The sequence below is a fragment of the Notothenia coriiceps genome, unplaced genomic scaffold (genome assembly GCF_000735185.1).
Source record: "Notothenia coriiceps isolate Sejong01 unplaced genomic scaffold, NC01 NC01_scaffold00003521, whole genome shotgun sequence".
Taxonomy (NCBI): domain Eukaryota; kingdom Metazoa; phylum Chordata; class Actinopteri; order Perciformes; family Nototheniidae; genus Notothenia; species Notothenia coriiceps.
In genome coordinates, this window is record NW_011336222.1 from 324,748 (window position 1) to 344,464 (window position 19,717).

General features: G+C 40.0%; 2 protein-coding genes across 3 annotated transcripts in view; one reads left to right on the forward strand and one right to left on the reverse strand.

The window, feature by feature from the left end:
- pkp1a (plakophilin 1a) overlaps positions 1-13,112 on the forward strand; it is an 18,594-nt gene extending 5,482 nt beyond the window's left edge. Inside the window, exons 3-14 of the mRNA XM_010766664.1 lie at positions 2,877-3,056; positions 3,196-3,548; positions 3,922-4,063; positions 4,204-4,411; positions 6,372-6,540; positions 6,895-7,012; positions 8,151-8,300; positions 8,405-8,581; positions 8,836-8,989; positions 9,082-9,268; positions 10,106-10,190; positions 10,750-13,112. Of these exons, the coding sequence (XP_010764966.1) occupies positions 2,877-3,056; positions 3,196-3,548; positions 3,922-4,063; positions 4,204-4,411; positions 6,372-6,540; positions 6,895-7,012; positions 8,151-8,300; positions 8,405-8,581; positions 8,836-8,989; positions 9,082-9,268; positions 10,106-10,190; positions 10,750-10,824 (1,998 nt within the window). The 3' untranslated portion in view covers positions 10,825-13,112. The remainder of the gene's footprint in view (positions 1-2,876; positions 3,057-3,195; positions 3,549-3,921; positions 4,064-4,203; positions 4,412-6,371; positions 6,541-6,894; positions 7,013-8,150; positions 8,301-8,404; positions 8,582-8,835; positions 8,990-9,081; positions 9,269-10,105; positions 10,191-10,749) is intronic.
- Positions 13,113-14,451: 1,339 nt separating this feature from the next.
- Positions 14,452-19,717, reverse strand: part of tnnt2a (troponin T type 2a (cardiac)) — an 11,653-nt gene continuing 6,387 nt past the window's right edge. For both annotated transcript variants that reach the window (XM_010766666.1, XM_010766665.1), the window contains 8 exons: positions 16,702-16,765; positions 16,494-16,610; positions 16,317-16,394; positions 16,101-16,211; positions 15,895-16,004; positions 15,695-15,785; positions 15,561-15,601; positions 14,452-14,778 (listed from right to left, as the gene is read on the reverse strand). In XM_010766666.1, the coding sequence (XP_010764968.1) occupies positions 14,745-14,778; positions 15,561-15,601; positions 15,695-15,785; positions 15,895-16,004; positions 16,101-16,211; positions 16,317-16,394; positions 16,494-16,610; positions 16,702-16,765 (646 nt within the window). In that variant the 3' untranslated portion in view covers positions 14,452-14,744. The remainder of the gene's footprint in view (positions 14,779-15,560; positions 15,602-15,694; positions 15,786-15,894; positions 16,005-16,100; positions 16,212-16,316; positions 16,395-16,493; positions 16,611-16,701; positions 16,766-19,717) is intronic.

Here is a 19,717-nt window from a genome sequence, read left to right on the forward strand (position 1 = left end):
CCGACCTCTGTAGCTCATCCAGAATGCAGCGGCTCGTCTAGTCTTCAACCTTCCTACATTTTCCCACTGCACACCGCTCCTCCGCTCCCTTCACTGGCTTCCGGTAACTGCTAGAATCCACTTCAAGACACTGGTACTTGCGTACCATGCTGTGAATGGATCAGGCCCTTCCTACATCCAGGACATGGTTAAACCGTACACCCCAGCACGTGCACTCTGCTCTGCATCAGCCAAACAGCTCGCTGCACCCTCACTGCGATGGGGACCCAAGTTCCCATCAGCAAAAGCATGTCGGTTTACTATCCTGGCTCCAAAATGGTGGAATGAGCTCCCCATTGATATCAGGACAGCAGATAGCTTGCACATCTTCCAGCGCAGACTGAAAACTCATCTCTTTCGACTCCACTACGAGCAATACAATTACTAACAAATCACTTATATACTAATAAAGGGCTGGCTTATCTAAAGCTAGTTGAGTAGCACTTGAAATGGTTTGGCTCTATGAAACCTGATGTACTTATATGATTCTGTTTTCTTCAAGTTTGTATCTTCTTGATCGAATGCACTTACAGTATTGTAAGTCACTTTGGATAAAAGCGTCAGCTAAATGCAATGTAAAAAAAAAATGTTTAAAGTATTTATTTGATCATAGAAACCAAATCCTGCTGAATGGGAGGCCCTCATCTGTGACCGTTGATTTAAGACATTGTTTTAAAGAAACCTTATTATACAGTAGTTATGTTGGTTGAGCTCATGGTGAAACCACACAGGTTTGCAGCTCGATTAATAAAGTTTAATGAGTACACTGTCTTATGTACCAGGCACGTGTGATTTTCTAATTTTGGATATGGACAAATATTTATTTTGAGTTTTACTGATGTGCAATACTAGACTCCACATTCTACAGTGGAGTAATGTTGACGGTGTGTGTTTGTGTTCTGTGTTGGCCTGACCTACTGACAGTGAGTTGAGGCATGTCTAGGGAGTGTGGTGAGGTGTTGTTGCTGATGAAGGCTCATTATTAGTTCCTAAGATTATGTTCTGGTACTTTGTGTTTCATTTGTGTTACTCTGGTTGTGTGGATGAGGAATGTGTCACCTCAAGCAAATCAAATCCCTAAATCATGTTTTAAAACCCCTTGCAGAGCTGGTAACATTGTTGCCTTGTATATAGCACCTTAAATGACCCCTGTCATACAGTTAACTATGTCTTAACACTGCTGTATTAAATGAAAGCTTTAACAATATAAATATTCATTTAATAAGTGAAGGAACAAATAGATCTGTATGATCACCAAGCAACAACAGTTACCCAACCTCCTACCACTCTTATATATAGAATAACTTATCACCTTAACTCTGTGATAATCTTACTCAGAAATGATGTCGGATAACTAAATGGAAATGTCTCTCAATAACATATTTGAAAATGATCTAGCTTGATTCAAGAATACCTTTGATGGTTGACACATGGCGGTTATGTTATATAAAAAGCTTAACTCCATCAGAAGTTACCTTTTGCCAATGGTGAAAGCTTCTGCTGGGCGACAATTCACGTTTCATTTATAACATTTAGCAAGGTATCAGAATCTGAAATCTCTCTGATAGGTGAAAACCAGATATGAATTATAACAAATAAAATGGCTCCTGCTGTTGTTTCTCTGCTGCTTCTATTTGCTCTGCTGAATTTGCATCAGTCTCTCCAGTCTGGCCTCTGATATGAGGAAGGCTGTAGCCAAATGAAGAAGCATGCAGCACTCTGAGAGTAAACACACGGTCAGTTCTTATCAAACATGTTGTTGACACAACTCTCCTCCATCATGCTTTTAGCTTGCTTAGTAGCGAGGCTGGCTAGTAACTAAGCAACTAGTCCAATTTTTAAAAAGGGGCAACAGAGCCGGTACATGCAGTCTTCAGTGTGTGTTTGTATATATTTATATATACCTGTAAGTGTGCTTTACCTGCTTCCCCATTAGTAAATATACCGTCCTAATAAATACCACAGTTCAATTTAAGACGCCTACATGTCGGCTGCAGAAGTTGAGAGTTTGTAAGCTAAGATTTGTATAAGTTTTTGGTGCTCATGGGTGCACACTCCTTTCCTTACTAACGTTTGGTGTGTTCAAAGACGGATGGGAATTTTCCTCCCTGGCAGATTTGAGATTTGAATTGTACCTTTTGAAATAAGCCAATAGGAGATCAAGGCTTAGTGGAGAGAAAGTCTCATCTTTAAAGGATTAGCTAGACCTGTTCTGTCATTTTGCCCTTCCTAATTTGAGACAAAACTTGAAAACCTGCTTTGTACACACACCTTCACACACCTTCACACACCTCCACACACACACACACACACACGCACGCACGCACGCACGCGCACACACACACACTAGCACAAAAAAGTCAAAATAAAATGATACATAAACCAGGCTTAATTATGTCAGATTAAAGGGTTTAATGACGTGCTGTGTATGACCTGAACAGACAAAGATTCTCTGAGAAACTGCTCAAATGTGCCAGCAGTCTTTTAACACGACTGCCTGAGTTGGTGTCCAATGACGGATATTATGTTACTCTTGTCCGTTTGGTGGTGCACTCTGTTGCCTTCAGCATGAACTGAGGAGGAAGAAATGTGTGCAGGCTTTGTGTGAGGTCAAATTCCTCTGTCTTGGTTTACAGGGGACTACTGTGGAAACTGTTTGAGTAGAGTTTGGTCTAATCTCTTCCTTTTTTTGCAACATGGATTGTTACTACAGTAAAACATTAAGGGGATACAGTAATCAGAGAATTGTTACTGCCATCTAAGTATAGTGTAGTACAGTATTTTAATAGGAAATGCTTTATGTGAAAGCCACTGACTTACATTACTTTCTTTTTTAGGGACATACTACGAAGAGCCGCACTCTATCTGCTAAAACCTCCAAAGGACAACATTACAGCTCAAGTGGATGGGAACAGAATAACTTTGCCACCCTGTCCCCCAATGGGCTGAGATCCGCTCGCAGTGACCCGGCCTTGGCTCGAACATTGGGTGCTGCTCATACAGGCGGAACTGTTATGGTGATCAGTCATTATTATTTCAAAATGTAGTGATACTGAATTGCCATGTTTTTTTTCAGGGAATAGATTATTCAAACAAATATCAGAAATACTCCACAATACCATTCTTTATGAGCATTGTATATCACTCTTTTCTCAGAGAGCCAAAGGGCAGGCGGTCCAGAACAACATCATGCAGAATCGAGTCAATAGACAAAGCGCCTACTCTACGACCAGTAACCACCAGATGAACAGTAACCCCCAGACGACCAGTAACTACCAGACGACCAGTAACCACCAGATGAACAGTAACCCCCAGATGAACGGTAACTACCAGACGACCAGTAACCACCAGATGAACAGTAACTACCAGACAAACAGTAACCCCCAGATGAACAGTAACCACCAGATGACCAACAGCCAGACACACATCGTCCAGCAGCCCTCCATGCACTCTATGACTGACGGCAAGATGGGAACCATCAAAAGGTCCAACATAGAGCAGATATCAGCGTGAGTTCACCTGGCTTGCTTGAAAATTTCAGACAATAAGAGGGGGCTTGACATGGGCAACAAGTTTCTTGTACAGGGTGTTATATGGACTCGTTTACATTTTATCAGCATATGCATATAGTTTGTTGCAGGTCAGTTTCTCAATAAAGTTGATTTATTTTATTAAAGCAGGCCATTCATCATTTGTTGCTGGATTTGGCTGCAGACTTTGCCATGTGCCGTGTTTTTATGCTTGGATCCAATATAAATGCAGTCCATTTAAAAATTAAAAATATATACTGGGTTATAAAATGTGCCCAGGTTTCAAATTACAAAAGAGCAACAATCAGCTTATTTTTGTATCGAATTTCCAACTCTATGCCTATTTCTGCAGGGTGAACAGCTCGGTGAACATGTCAGATATGACCCTGAAGCAGGCAATTGAGTTCCTGTCTCAGTCAGATGAGAATTACCAGCAATGTGGAGCCACCTTCATTCAACACACCACCTACAAAGAGGAGAGCACCAAACAGGAGGTCAGTGACACACCCTGCATGTTTGCACACATGGAAGTTGTATATTCTCATATGACATCTGTGGGATGACGGGTCATGATGGTAATCCAACTGGTGCATGCTCTCTGTTTATACCTTTGTGTGACATTTTTGTGTCCCAGGTTTTCAAAATGGGAGGTATCCCGGCTCTTGTGACCCTGCTGCGGAGCGCCAACCCTGGGGTGAGCCAGGCTGCTGCTGGCGCTCTGAGGAACCTGGTGTTCAAAGACCAGGCCAACAAGCTGCAGGTTCAGCACTGTGGCGGGATCGCTAAGGCCCTGCAGCTACTGAAGGAGTCAGACTCTACTGAGACCCAGAAACAAATAGCTGGTAGGACTTTTTTTATTGGGACAGGAACTCAAGATATAAGAATGCCTCTGGTGCCTTTTTAATTCAAAAATAAATACATATAAACATGTCAAATATATATCTTAAATAAAGAGCCAGTTCTTGGTTTTCAATTATGGATATGATTTCTACACTTATTCAGTAGATAAGGAGGACATCATTCAAGTAATAAAAGTGATTGTAATACAGGTTTAACACAGCTTATGTCATATAACGCTTGTTAAACCACACACATAAAGGCTATGAAAAACCAATTGATCTTCCTCCTTTTCTGAAGCTCCTCCTAGAGCACCAGTGTGTTCTTTTTAACCAAATATCTCTCAGTGGTGCGTGGGGAGTGGCTCCTTATTTTCATCGAAAGTAACAGACCCAGAATCAGCACTTTTGAAACAGGGCTGAAACAGAGGGGTTTATTGGATGCTACAATGATCTGTTTGGTATTTGGAGCCAAACACTTGAGAGACATGTTTTGTATATATCTGAGACCTATAATATATTGATGAAAAACAGTATAATAAGGGACCTTTAATAGTGCATTCCTGTTTTATCTGAGTTACTTCTTCTTAAATCATCTTTTAGGATGTAATGACACATGTTTGCAGGAATCCATCACAGTTATTAGATAATGATGTTTTATCTGTATTCACTTTTTTTTTTTTTTCATTTTAAAAACGGTGCTGTTTGTGGAAATTCTGAATAGGCTTCTTAAATTAAACGAATAACTAAATCACTGATTTATGATAGCATACCTTTTAAAACAATAATATGGAACAAAAAAAATAAGAATTTAAAGTAATAATTACCTGTTTGCTGTCAACGAAAACAGAGAAGCAGCTAGCGTTGCTCTGTCAACAAAAGCAGCCTGCCCGCAGCTCTAAAGCTCTCAAATCAACATGTTTTAACCGGTTTGTTAAATCCATAGAAAAATCTGTTATGGTTTTTCGGTGAAAACATGCAGTAACAGTGCATGTGCTGTGAACACTCGGATACCAAAACACTTCGATATCCTGATCCAACTGTTAAAACCCCAGATAACAACAGAAAGTTTAAAGTATTTATTTAATCATAGAAACCAAATCCTGCTGAATGGGAGGCCCTCATCTGTGACCGTTGATTTAAGACATTGTTTTAAAGAAACCTTATTATACAGTAGTTATGTTGGTTGAGCTCATGGTGAAACCACACAGGTTTGCAGCTCGATTTAATAAAGTTGACTACACTGTCTTATGTACCAGGCACGTGTGATTTTCTAATTTTGGATATGGACAAATATTTGTTTTGAGTTTTACTGATGTGCAATACTAGACTCCACATTCTACAGTGGAGTAATGTTGGGTGTGTGTCAGATAAAATGCATGCTCTGTGTTTGCCTGGCCTGACCTACTGACAGTGAGTTGAGGCATGTCTAGGGAGTGTGGTGAGGTGTTGTTGCTGATGAAGATTAGGTTCTGGTACTTGGTGTTTCATTTGTGTTACTCTGGTTGTGTGGATGAGGAATGCGTCACCTCAAGCAAATCAAATCCCTAAATCACGTTTTAAAGCCCCTTGCAGAGCTGGTAACATTTGTGTCTTGTCTTGTATACAGCACCTTAAATGACCCCTGTCATACAGTAAACTATGTCTTAACACTGTTGTATTAAATGAAATCTTTAACAATATAAATATTCATTTAATAAGTGAAGGAACAAATAGATCTATATGATCACCAAGCAACAACAGTTACCCAACCTCCAAACCAATTGAGCTTCCTCCTTTTTGTACCATACACATTTTCAGGAGCAATACTTGTCCAGTACCACACCAAAGCCAAATCTTTTTCATAACTTTCTTTTAACAATGGTTCTTTGACCATCCACTTCAGAGAAAAACATTGATTTAAAAATAATAATGGCAGCAACATGATGCAGCTTAGTTGTAACTCCACCTGTCTTGCCGTTTTTAGGACTGCTCTGGAACCTGTCCTCTGCCGACGAGCTGAAGGAAGAGCTGATTGCTACAGCGCTGCCCGCCCTGACGGAGAACGTGGTGGAACCTTTCACCTGCTGGTCAGAAAAAAGCACCAACAACAATATCCACCCTGATGTCTTCTACAGCGCCACAGGGTGCCTGCGGTGAGAACACTTCATTCATCAGAGCCTCTGATGTTAGATTGTTATGCCTTCAGGGCAGAGATCAGGTAGTTCACAACAAGTATAGTGAAATAGAGCAACATTTTGATGTCACAAACATCGTTGTCAAGGCTTCACAAAGCCAATGGCTGATCAATTAGTTATGAAATGGTTTAAGTCATTTTTGAACAGAAGTGCCAAACTTTTTCAGTTTTTTTGTAGGAATGTTGGATATTGTGTGCTGATGTAATATTTTTGCATCTTTAGTTGAGGCACTCACAATTCTGTGTTGTTATTTTATTTGAGACGAGTAGGTGTTTCCTTTTGGATTTAAATGAATGATTGAAATGTGTTTAGGAACCTGAGCTCCGGCAGAAAGAAGGACAGAAAGGCAATGAGAGATTGCAGCGGCCTAATCAACTCCCTCATGAGTTACATCCAGTCCTGTGTGGCGGAGGACAACCCTGATGACAAGGTAAACTTTCTCATCTTTCTCATCTGTCGGTCAGCAGTCTCATTTGTACCCAGCACCTTCATCTTTTTCACATTGTCTCTCTAACACTTAATTATGGATGTGTGAGCACGCAAGACCAGTTTTGTTTTGATTCATGTCTGGTCCTGTATTCTAGTTCCCTCCTGTAGAACTACAAGTGTCAAAGTGATTTCAGTCTCATTACATAGCATATACTTAATCCGCACAATACAATAAAAGTACACATAAACACTGCAGGCGTGTGTATACATTTAGCTGATGCTCTGATAGGAATTTATTTTGGGTGTGAACGTGTTCTAATTATATGTGTGTAGCTCTCTGTTTACTTCTTGTAATGAAGCAGAGGGGGAATTTATCTTGTGTCAGCCTCAAGTTATTTCTTTTAGTTTCCTGGTTTCGGATGAGGACGGTTGCTGCGCTTTATGCGTGTGACTCACTTTAAATTCCCCTTGTAGTTGAAATGTTTTATAATTTATAAACAGTCTTGCATTGATGGTAATATTAATATATATATATACTGTATATACTGTACTGCACACATTTAATTGTATCTCTATATTGTCTTCATTTGAGTTGTTTACTTGTTCAAAATATTTTACTTTTCATCGAGCGTAATTAACTGAATTTACTGAAATAAAAAGAGAAACTGACATTTAGGACCTTGATCAATGTTTTCTTACTCGATTGGGAAATATCAATCACAAATAAAAAGACCTGAAACACGTTTCCATATCCACCATTTAGGCTCGACAAATGCTCTTAAAAGGAAACTCAGTGTATTCTGCCTGGGAATCTTTTATTCTTGTCATCAGTCATGTCATTCCAGTCACTTCCTTCATTATGGAGATCTAGAAAAGGCAGTGCTCTGTTTTATCTTCCATGTAGAAGTCATTTCAAATGCTTTTCTTTAAGTTTGACTGAGACTATATAGTTCCCTTGAGATCCAGATGTTAAATAATAAACCACAAATGGAGTCTTAGAAACTAATGCGAGTTCCTCATATTGTATTTGCTCCATGTTCTCTTTTAAACACTGTGGCAAATGACGTAAATAGATACTGCAGTTACATTGAAAAAGAACATCTGCTATGCAATGAACTTAATAATCTCCTCTCCTCTAGTCTGTGGAGAACTGTGCATGCATCCTCCATAACTTGAGCTACCAGCTGGAGGAAGAGTCCCCTGGGTGCTACAGCAAGTTCCAACCTGCGGGGAGGAAAAGCTCCACGGTTGGATGCTTCAGCCCCAAGAGCAGCAAGGCCCAAAAGGAGGTGGGCAACAACCTCCAAACCTACACTTCAGGAGTGTTGGTCAAATCATGACCAGCCTTTATTCCAGGCAGCCTTCTCATCTCCTTCTCTTCCTTTCTCCTCAGATTTCACTTGACGCGGTACGGGGGATGCCGGAGGAGAGCACCCCGACAGGTGTGAACTGGTTGTGCCACCCCAAAGCCATGCAGACCTATATGTCTCTGCTGGGCTCGTCCCAGAAAGATGGCACCCTGGAAGCCTGCTGCGGGGCCCTGCAGAACCTCACTGCCTTAAAGGGAGCGGTGAGGACAAAAACATCAATGATTAGGACTTCCATTTGTGTGTTGGGTTTTATCAGACATTCAGGATTATCTCAGATTAATTTGAACAAGGCTAAGAGCAAAAGGGACGGAGATGTGGAAGGAATAATGAGTATAACTCACAATAAGGACTGAAAGGGAAAGTGAAATGCATGCACATGTCAAATAATTACAAAGACAGCTGCATTTTGTATCACAAATTACTGATCTTTCTGCGTTGTTTGCTTCCCTTCCAGGGGTCCAGTTCCATGAGTCAGTTAATGGTTCAAAAGCTGGGGGCTCTCATGCACCTTCGACCCCTTTTAAAATCTTCCAACCCGGGCCTGCAGAAGACTGCCATGTCTCTGCTGGGTAACATGTCTCGGACCAGCAGTTTGCAGACCTCCATGGGTGAGGAAAAGTGTGACATGTTGATGTTTTTTCGCAGGCAGAAGATACATGAATGTTTATTGATTTGACTGTTTCCTTTGTCTTCTCTGCAGCAAAGCAGATCCTGCCTGACATCACCAGCCTCCTCTCCTCTAGCCCCAAAGAGATGGGAAACTCCGACGACACCATAACATCAGCTTGCAACACAGCACGCAATCTGATGTTTGCGGACAGTGAGGTCAGCAAGAAATTCGTCGATAATGATCTGGTGTCAGCCATGACCGAGCTCAGCAAGAACACGTGAGTTTTAATTGGTTCATAAATTCAGCTAAATTCAGCTTTCATAGCTGTGACAAACTTCAATGGAGCTGTTGTGTTTCATAGGTTTTACACAAATAACTTGTTTGCCTTAAACGGTTGTTTCAACCATATTTTAACCTTTTCACTAACCATTTATTCAGTATATTTGCCCATATTTTCACTTCTACACTGACTTTTATGCCTCCACCCTTATACAATGACAATGAACGGAACATTTTGAGTGTTGCTCAAAGCACTGAAAATACCAGGGCACACCTCTTTCCAGAGAAAGAAATGATGTTACTCTGCCAACAGTTTACCTGGAACTACTTTATAGCATATTCTGTGGATATGTAATATATTATGTTAAGATAAGATATGATGGAACTTTATTATCCAACAACAGGATCAGAATGAAAAACAGGATTCACACAAGGTAAACAATAATGATAAAATAGAATAAGAAATATAAATAATAATACAAAAATAAAGTGAAAAAGTAACTGTTGAAACAACATATCGCAGTAAAACGTTGAGCATTTGAATGGACATGGATTACGGGTTACAGGGTTTAGCCCTTGAAGGACTGTCCGAGGCACTTAGCGCTGTGCCGAGGAGGGACAGTGCACAGTAAACAATTATTTCCATGTTTGTTGGTGAGTTAAATATCAAGATATATTTGTTGTAGTACCATCTTGCTGTTGCTATTGCTGCTTACCAACAAAAGGTTATTTTAACACAAAAAAGCTGTCCACTGTCAAATTATTTCAGAAGATGTATGCCTGAAATGCCTTCCTTTGCTGCTTTTCCCTACTGATCTCTGCCTTTCTGTCCTAGGTCTTTCCCAAAAGGCAGCAGATCCGCTTCAATGTTGCTCTACACCTTATGGAGCGATAAGAATTTGCAAGGTGTCGTGAGAAAGGTAATTCAATAAGAACTGAAATGCATGTGTTACTGACATTCTATGGCAAACACAACACAAACCTTTTGTATCAGTGCATCAGGGTAAAGCTTAGCAGATGCTCACACTGCCTAACACAGGCAAAAGGGAGGGGCCAGTTGAAACTGGTGGGTTTTTGTTATTACTCCTCTGGCGCACACACACACTCACTCACTTTCCCTTCCTACCCGCCACACCCAAAAGCTCAGTGAACACAGAAACAGTTCACTCGGGAATCCCGGCCGACTAGTTTTGGATAATGGAAGAAAGATAAAAAAAGAGGCAGTGACATCAAGAATGTGCCGAGTGAAGGACGGACAGAACGCATTAAAGATATTTAGCAAGTCTGTCTATGACTTGAGCAAAAGTGCTTAAATGTAAACGGTAGCTTATACGTGCCGAAAATCAAGAAACATAAATAGTGACAAGAGAGGTTAAACACTACCATCATTAGCTCCCCTAAGTTACTGACATTGAACATTTTATTTGAAGTAGAGCAAGTACGTTTTTACTGATTTCTTCTGTATGTTTTGATCCACAGCTGGGGCTGGACAAATCAATGTTTGTCAATGACTACACCACTTCAGTGCACAAGTCCATGCAGCTCTCTGAGTGAGAGTGACAGAAGAGCAGAACAGCACCACAGAGCTCGAGAGGTTTGATTGCTTCGAAGTACTTGCACCTGCATGTATTCAGATTTAAAGGGTTTGTCGGCCGAAATGAGCTGAATTTGTGTCATGAGGTTTAAAATTCTCTGCTCCTCTTTTCCTGTATTTAGTGTGTGTGTGTGCTCGCAGATGAAATGCAGCATGTTTAGATGCTGTGTGGCCACACCCTTGTAACAAGGAAATTAAATTACATTAATCATGTAACAACCTTGTTGAAAGAGCCTTTCAATTAAGAGTCAATCATACTTTGTACACACAGCTTAAAGAAACAGTTTTTAATTTCCTGGATAATTGGTGTGTTGCGTATTTAATTTGCATATATTTCTGTCTGTGTAAATAAAGGGTGAGTGTGTGATTGGTAGGTGAAGAGTGCATGGCTGCAGAAACCCAGTTCCTCTGGCTGAGGGCTGCAGTACACCAGACAATGTTATCTGCAGTGAGAGTTTCTAAAGCCATGCAGAGATTAGCTGGATTCATGAATGCCATTGTTGTCCGTCTGTAGTTAAAATGTTCTTATCCTTATCTTTTGCTGACTCAAGGACTGAGCAGCCGAAAAATAGAAAGTAATAAGAAGAATATACGAAAAGCTGAATTGAAAAATACTTTCTGTATTTGGATACTGTTGCACCCCCAAATCAAATCTTGTACATTCAACTTAATGTTTTTGTTAAATTGTTTCTGTTTCATTATTTTTTTTAACAAAAACAAAATGGAAACAGCTTTCAACTAAAGTGCCTGAAAAATGTAAGGAATAGTTTCCTTTTTTTTAGAAATGTTCTTCTCACCAAGAGTCAATAATAAGATCGATTCCTCTCTCATGTTTGTGATTTGAATATAAAGCTGCAACCAGAAGCCATTCAGCTTAGCTTGGCACAATAGCTATCCGATTCCTTGAACTGGCTATCCTGCCTCTGTCCAAAAGTAACAACATTTCACACAAGCAACTCTAAACTTCACACATCGACATGTTGCATCTTGTTTGTTTAATCTCTCGGGGTTTATGAGCCCTGTAAATCTACAATCTGTGTTTTTACGAACAAGATATAAAGAGTTGTGGAAATATGTTACCTTTGCGCTAAGTTAACAGCCTCTGTGCTAATCTAAGTTAGCAGCCGCTCCTGGGACTAGCTTCATATTTATTTCAAAGATTTGAGAGGGGTACCAATCATATCATCTAAATCTTAACGAGAAAGCATATCAATATAATTATGAACTCATAAATCTCAAAAATATCTATTACTTTACATTGCAGTACTAAATCTAAACACCTAGTTCTTTTGCTTTGTCATTAGTTTTGTTGTTGTTTGTTTTTCTTGTTTAAAGTGAGCAATTGGAGTTCTCTAGCTTCTATAGTCTTAGTTATGTTCATGAATAACATACAAGGAATTTATTTTTAAGATATAACATATTACATTTTTTTAACAAATACTAAGTATTATAAATCTGTTAGTTTAGAATGATATATATGAACTATTATAGATGTAAACATTTAAATAGTATTTGTTAAAGTATGAAGCCTTCTGTTATAACATATTTTGTATATGATGATAATGATAACACATGAATCTGTAACTGTTCATGGAGTGCCACAGACCCAACATGTAACCCCATCATTATTCCCACTCAGTTATCCCCCTGAAAACCCTTTGGAGTCGAGTTGAATAATTATCAACAGATGGCATAGCTCGACACATTAAGAGTCTTTAAAGTGCGATTCAACAGAAGTCTCTAGGGAGATAATAACGTAGGTCTAATGAATAATGATCTGTCTACGCCCCCTCAGACAGGAGAAGTTGCACAAAACATATTTAAATTATTATTTAAAAAAACATTCATCTTCATCTAAAACTGTCCTATGTAAGGTTTGCTACTTTGGCTAAACACTCTTAAAGGATTATTCCTCTTCTCATAACCCAAATACAAAAGACAGAATATTTCTTTCCTGGAAACTGATTTTAAATCCTATTAACAGACCCAGCTCAACAAATGTCTGAAGCAAAGATAATGGATAACTCTTTGGGGATTCCCAATGACTCCAACAACATACTGCAGTGAACTGTTTTTGTGCTTTTAGTTGTAAAGTCCTGCTGAGGTTCCTTTGCCTCTGGGAAGATTGATGTCAGTATTGCTTAGAATGTGTTTTGTAATAAGTAAGAAATGTGTGTGTGGCTTATAATTCGGAGCTTCTCCTGTCGCTCAGTCTGTACAGAGAATAAATTCCACATATGAAAAACAACATTGTAAGTTGTGTTTTTTTTTCTTCAACAACCAAATTCAAGTAATTGAATATGCTAACAAAAGGTTCGTATTATGTGCAGCCAATGTGAGCACTTTTGGAATAATCCTCATTCTCTATTTTTTCTTAAAGGTATATAAGAGGGTATCTAAATGTATTCATCCCGAGGGACATTTCTTTGCAGCGGTTATGAATTATAACTCTTGAACTGATTAAGCTTCCAGTTCTTGTTGCAGCAGGGTTAGTGTGGTCTGTGTGTGCATGCCGTTCTCTGACTAAGAGGAGAACTATGATAACAAAAGTAGAAGCTTTTCGGACGAATTTTTCGGCTGTAGCCTTTTCCCACAATATGTCTTTTCTCAGATACTACACCAGACAGTTTGTTTTTTTAACGACAGGATAAGTGAAGTATCCTTCAGGCAACCAAACGAAAAGATGACTGATGATATTTTTCTATTTATCTGTTCAATCACTGTCAGCTGTGTCGGTTATGTTTAAATTACCCCCCAGTGCTCAGCTGACAGGTAATAAAAAAGAATGAAAGAAAAAAAAAGTAGATGCCTTTTGCTTGCACTCAAAGGGGTTGCAAATGCTTTAGTTTTTTTCATATAAATCAGTTTGGAATATTCTGTATTTAATATGATTTATATTACATGACTTGTTAGACGCTTTTATCCTAAGCGACTTACATACTCAATACTGTGGGCAATCCCTACAGGAGCAATTTTGGGTGAAGTGTCTTGCCCAGGGACACAACGACATGCTGACTGCAGTTGGGTTTGAACCTGCAGTGGCGCCAAACATCTTCCTTGTATTAGAATATAGTTCTTACATTGACACTCCTGACTGTAGATCTCAAACAATAGAGATCATCCTAAAGACACAGCAACTCCACCTGTCGACCACAGCAACTAGGTTTAATTAATTGACATTAAAACTCAACCAACAAATTCATAAATATAATTACTTACGCTTTTTATACATGATATTTATACATATTTGGTGCTACATCAGATCCACCTGATGAAGATCAGTTATAAAGCAGTTGAAGGAGGAATATCATTTTTCATATGACGGGTTTTCCCACTGTGATTAAAGCTGAATGAAACATGATTCATTCTATTCCAGCTTTGTGTGTGAATGTGTGTGTTGGGTGGAGGTCTGGGCGTTAGCCGGAGGAGCGTCATGTCAGAGCCTGTCTTTGAGTAGGAAGGTGTTTCTCGTTGTTTTTGCTCTAGGCTTTCTGCATTCACGTCTTGAATACATGTTTTTTTTAGACTTCAGAGTTCCAGGACACTCCTGCACCTGAGCTACAAAAGTCTGAAAGACAAGAAAGCTGTTGATTGAAATAAGAATTTATTTACACCCTTGAACACAAGGGATTCAATGGATGGTGTAGGAGCCATTTTATGGGTATAGTTGGCGTGTCACAACGAAATTGCCATTACAAATGGTAATAGGAGGAAAACCACGGGGGATGGAAAATGGATATAATGAGTGTTGTAGGTGATGGTATTGTGGAACCAGGTGGTACTATAGGTGTGCCAGGAAAGCCAGGGCTTGGTTTGAAGCAGTGGCTGCTGGGCGAGACTGATAGTTAGGGCCCACACTGCTCACTCAGCATGTCTGTAGTTATTTCCTCAGGCCTCTTTTGGTCCTCTTGGATCTGTTGAAAACAAGGAACGGTCACAGGGGATAAAGTCAAACATGTTTGCCCACAAAAATCGTTGAGAGTGGACAATTACACAAGCTAACATTATAAGGTTGCAAAATCCTCTATAATTCGAAAAATAAGCAGTCAGCAAATTATGTGACAGGAGTGTCATCTGAACGGCCTACCACACCCAGCCATACAGCCAGCTCGCCCAGTTTGAGTGAGTAACATGGCCTCTGGGGGCCCCTGAGAGCTGGGCGGAGGCTGGGAGGGGAAAGGGTGGTGCTTCAAAATACCATCTTATTTAGTGATAAACAGCTGCTACATAGCCAACTTAAACAAAAGAGTGTTGCATTCTGTGATCAGTGGGTCAAATTATAGCTTAACTTTGACAACTGCTATGCCTTTGTTATTTTGTTCTGCAGCATGACCTTAGGCCCCCCGCCTCTCTTCTTGGAACTTTTATTTAAATATATAATAACATCATTACTTCTCCCCTGTCTATTGTGGCTGCCTTTTGATCCCAATGCAACTTGTGGCCCTTTGTAACATCTATAAACACTTTTGAATTCAGTAAGAAGTACAAACTACTTATTTTCTGGCCATAATTCTAACCTGGAAGGGGAACCCCACCTATTTTAAATACAAAATGTAGATTATTTGGAAATAATACTCAAGGACAGACATTTTTAGGGAGGTTTTTGCTCCGGTTTAAACTGAGCAAGCATCCATCAGTGTCGTATATCTCTGTGAAAAGTGTTAAAGTGAAATAAAAAAATCAGGTTCATTCTCACGTTTTCTGATGGTCGCTGACGCGGTTTCTCAGCACATTAATCTGCAGCAAAGAACATGAAAATGTTACTCAGAGGATGTCTATTATATCACGTGCCTGACTTCAACAATGTGTGTAGTGTTCTGTTGTACACACCTCATATTTCTGACTAGTTAACTGGTACTGCAGTTCAAACTTCTCAGCCTCCAGCTCGTTCATCCACTCCCACAGCGCTTGAGCTTTCGCCCTGGGACACACAGATCGAAAAATATTACAGTATGATTGTTAAGAGATCATTTTTCTTGTGAAATAATCTCCCTACTTCGTGTTAATTGAGACAATATGTTTCCACCTACTTGAGTCCGTCCTGGCTCATGTGCTCGATGTCCAGACCTTTGCGTCTGTCGCTCAGGATCTTCTTCTTCTTCTCTCTCTCAGTCTGCCTCTTACCACTCCGCTTTTCTGTCTGTGGGGAAGTGAAATACAATTTGATTCTGGAGTAATATCCTTCACATGTTAACTAGTTTCACCTCCTATAGTTAGTAACCCTCTGACTGCTCACCAACTTCTGCATGTAACCTCCAAAATGGAGGCTGGTGAGTGTTTTCTTCTTTTTAGCATCATCATCTGCTCTCTTCTTGGCCTCCTCATCCTCCTTACGAGTTCTCTCGTCCTAAAGCAAACAGACAAAATGAGCACCAGGTTTGAAATGTTAGGAGGTGGTTCATTGAGTGCATTCAGGAAGTATTACATTGCTGCAGTTTGAAAATGACTTTACCTCGAGACGCTTCTGTCGTTCTTTTTCTCTCTCACTGCGAATTCTATGCTGCTCAGCGCGCTCAGAGCGACGCTTCTCCTGCACAACAGATCAGCATCTTAGCATATCTTAAAGCCGACTTAAATGTCCTCTGTGTGAATACCTTTAAATATGTTTTATATCTCTTAACACTCTTACAATCCTATCCGTGAGATGAATGAGCTCCTCTTCTTCCTTCTTTCTGCTCTCAAAGTGAACCACAATCAAAGTCTGAAGCTCCATCAGGTCTTTCTCCATCCTTTTACGATGTATATCCTACAGAAAAAGCGGGTTAGTGCTTCTTGTGCTTAATGGTATGTGTCTTTGTTCATTGGTTTGCATCATTAAACAGAAATCCATCACTCACGTCAAAATCCACCTTCTCTCCATCTGGGATCTTAGGAGGGATGAGGTTGGGCATGATAAATGGCCTGCAGAATTAAAAAAGAAGAAAAACAAACATGCGAGGACAGTAAGTGAAGAACAAAGAAGGAAAGAAGGGACAAAATGTGAAGAAAAATGAAACTGAAATATATCATCTGTCGCTGTCATCGTGCATGTCAAATGAGAATAAATTGCTCTAAATCAAACATGCCCAAAAAATGTCCCTTTTGATTAATGCGTGTCTATTCATGCTGAAAATGTATGAAGTTGGTAAATCACATCAATATGTTTTTCCGATCGCGAGTGTGGTGCGGGTAGATCGCGGACCGTTAAAAAAAAAAGTAACAAAAGAAAGAAAAATAAAATAAAAATAATAATGTTTGAAAAATACGTTTTTAGATGTAAACCTATCATCCACCACCCCGTTAGCAGGTGCCACTTGATTGACGTATATTTGAGACACCTCAGTAATATAATACATTAACCGTGCTTTACGTGAACCTCATCATGACACAAGAGAGGACGATAGGACTGCAATTTCCCGTGTTCAGTGAATGCAACAGAGGCAAGACACCAGACCAATCGGAGAGTTGCATGGAAATAAACGTGTGCTTGTGTCATTCAAGCTCGGCTCTGTGTGCGTGTGGCGATAGCGCATTTAGTGTAGTGATGGGATTTATGGCTCTTTGAAGGGAGCCGGATCTTATGGCTCCGTTCCTTTCAAAGAGCCGTTCAAAAGAGTCGTTTTTGAACGACTCTTTTGAACGGCTCTTTGAAAGGAACGGAGCCATAAGATCCGGCTCCCTTCAAAGAGCCATAAATCCCATCACTACACTAAATGCGCTATCGCNTTTTTGTAGCGTTAGCGCTATTTCTTCTTCAACACTGTCTTCTTCTTCTACTCTTTGTCTTCTACTTCTACTTCTTCTTCTTCTACTCTCTACTTCTCTTCTTCTACTCTTCTTCTTCTTTTACCCTAACTTGCTCTACTTCTACTTCTTTTACCTCAAACTTCTCTCGTTCTCTTCTTCTTCTACCTCTACTTCTTCTCCTTCTTCTTCTTTGTTCTAACTTCGTAATTCAATGTACGCTTCCCGCAATATTGGATCAAAAAGAACTTGCCCTGGTAGTGTCAACTAAATCCATAGGGTTTTAGAACCAAAAGTGCCTTTAAACGGAGGGGGTAAATTACGAATGTATGGTTCTTCAGATCGCGTATGGGATTGAGTATGAAATGATTTGAATTAGATGTATTGTCCCCAGGGGCAATTCTTTTCTACAGCACTGTGAAAACAAGATATGAAAATCAACAAAAAATAAGACAGAACGACTACAGATAGCCACACAACAATAGATGGTTACCTGTTATATTCTAGGCTGCCTGTATGGATCAGGATTTTACCAAAGACGAGCCCTTGTTACTATTAATAAGTAATAATAAGATGTTGTGTATGTATATAAACCGTATGCGGTACAATGAGCGCATTAGGACGGATTTTGGAACATTGATTTGATTTTTTCTCTGGAATAAACGTTAGCCAAGTGTGAAGGACGTATCACAAACGACAGCTAGTTGGAGCTATTCACTATACATCTGATAACTGTCAGTGCAGTTCATGTTGCAGTTTTAGTGGCTTGGAATCCGATTATCTACATTTGTATATATATGTAGTCATATTCCCTCAGATCGACAGTATGCCGAGCGTTGTGAGAGCGGAAGGAGATCGGTCTGAATCATTCCATCCTGTAAATAATAAAATCCAGATTATTTGTTCTAAGGCCTCATATAGAGAAGACTTCAGTGCGCTCACCAACCTTTTATAGCCCTAAGATCACGCCTACCCCGGAGCCTAGGTCGGATGATCTTGGGCTTGTAAAGAAGTGGACCACTGACACCGACTCGGATATGAAGGTGAGGCGAGATCTACTAATTGCAGAATTGAGTGAAAAAGACGGCCAGACAGTGCTTCCAATTTGAGGCCTTTTTATATCTGGCTAATGCCATCTGAATATACTGTTAAATATGAAGGCTCCATAATCAAGCTCACGCAATATAGGCACGGCTTAAAGTGCAATTTTTCTGAAGTGGGGGGCGGAACTCACCTCCTCTAGGGGGTCCGCACCTCCCCACTCTAGTAGGGGGTCCTAACCTCCCCTAGGGAGTCCTCAACCCTCCTCTAGGTCCTACACCGTCCTGGTAGGGGGTCCGGGGGGATGCTCCCCTGGGAAGATTTTTTTTTAAATATTGAAGTTGAAAGCATCAATCTGGTGCACTTTGAGAGCAACAAGAGATCTATGGATACATCTCTCAGCACCCATATGAAACATAACTGTAAACAGATTTACTTTTTCTTTATAATAATAATAATAATAGATTTAATTTGTTAGCGCTTTTACAGGTGCTCAAAGACGCTTTACAGATATAGTGAAGAGAAAAGAAAGGAACAACAAATAAATATATAGTTAAAGTTAAAGTCAAATAATACAAAAACAATCACACTTTAAAAGCCAGATTGAAGAGGTGAGATTTTGTAAGTGTTTTGAAGGTGGTGAGGTCAGTGCAGTCTCTGATGGGTTGTGGGAGTGAGTTCCAGAGGGAGGGGGCAGTGACAGAGAAGGCTCTGTCCCCCCCAGGTCCGGTAATTGATGTGGGTGGGGATGGATAGGAGGTTGGCTTCTTCTTTATGGATATTTTACAAATCACTCCCCTTTTTAAACTGTATTCTTGTTTTACTGCCATCTAGTATTTCATACCTGTTTTTCATTTATTCTCTTATTGTTTGTATAACTATAATGATCATATGAAGGTGTGCCGCGGAAATAATCTTTTGAATAATTTGTGACAAAACCGTTCCAAACACTTTGAGAGTCCTTTAGCTCACCTAAGCCCCTCAGTCTGACAGGGGAGGACTCTCCTCCAGCTTGTTGTGGAAACAGCTCCTTATGTCCGCTGCGACGATCGCCGCCTGGGCGACTACAATCGTAGACAAAAATCGATC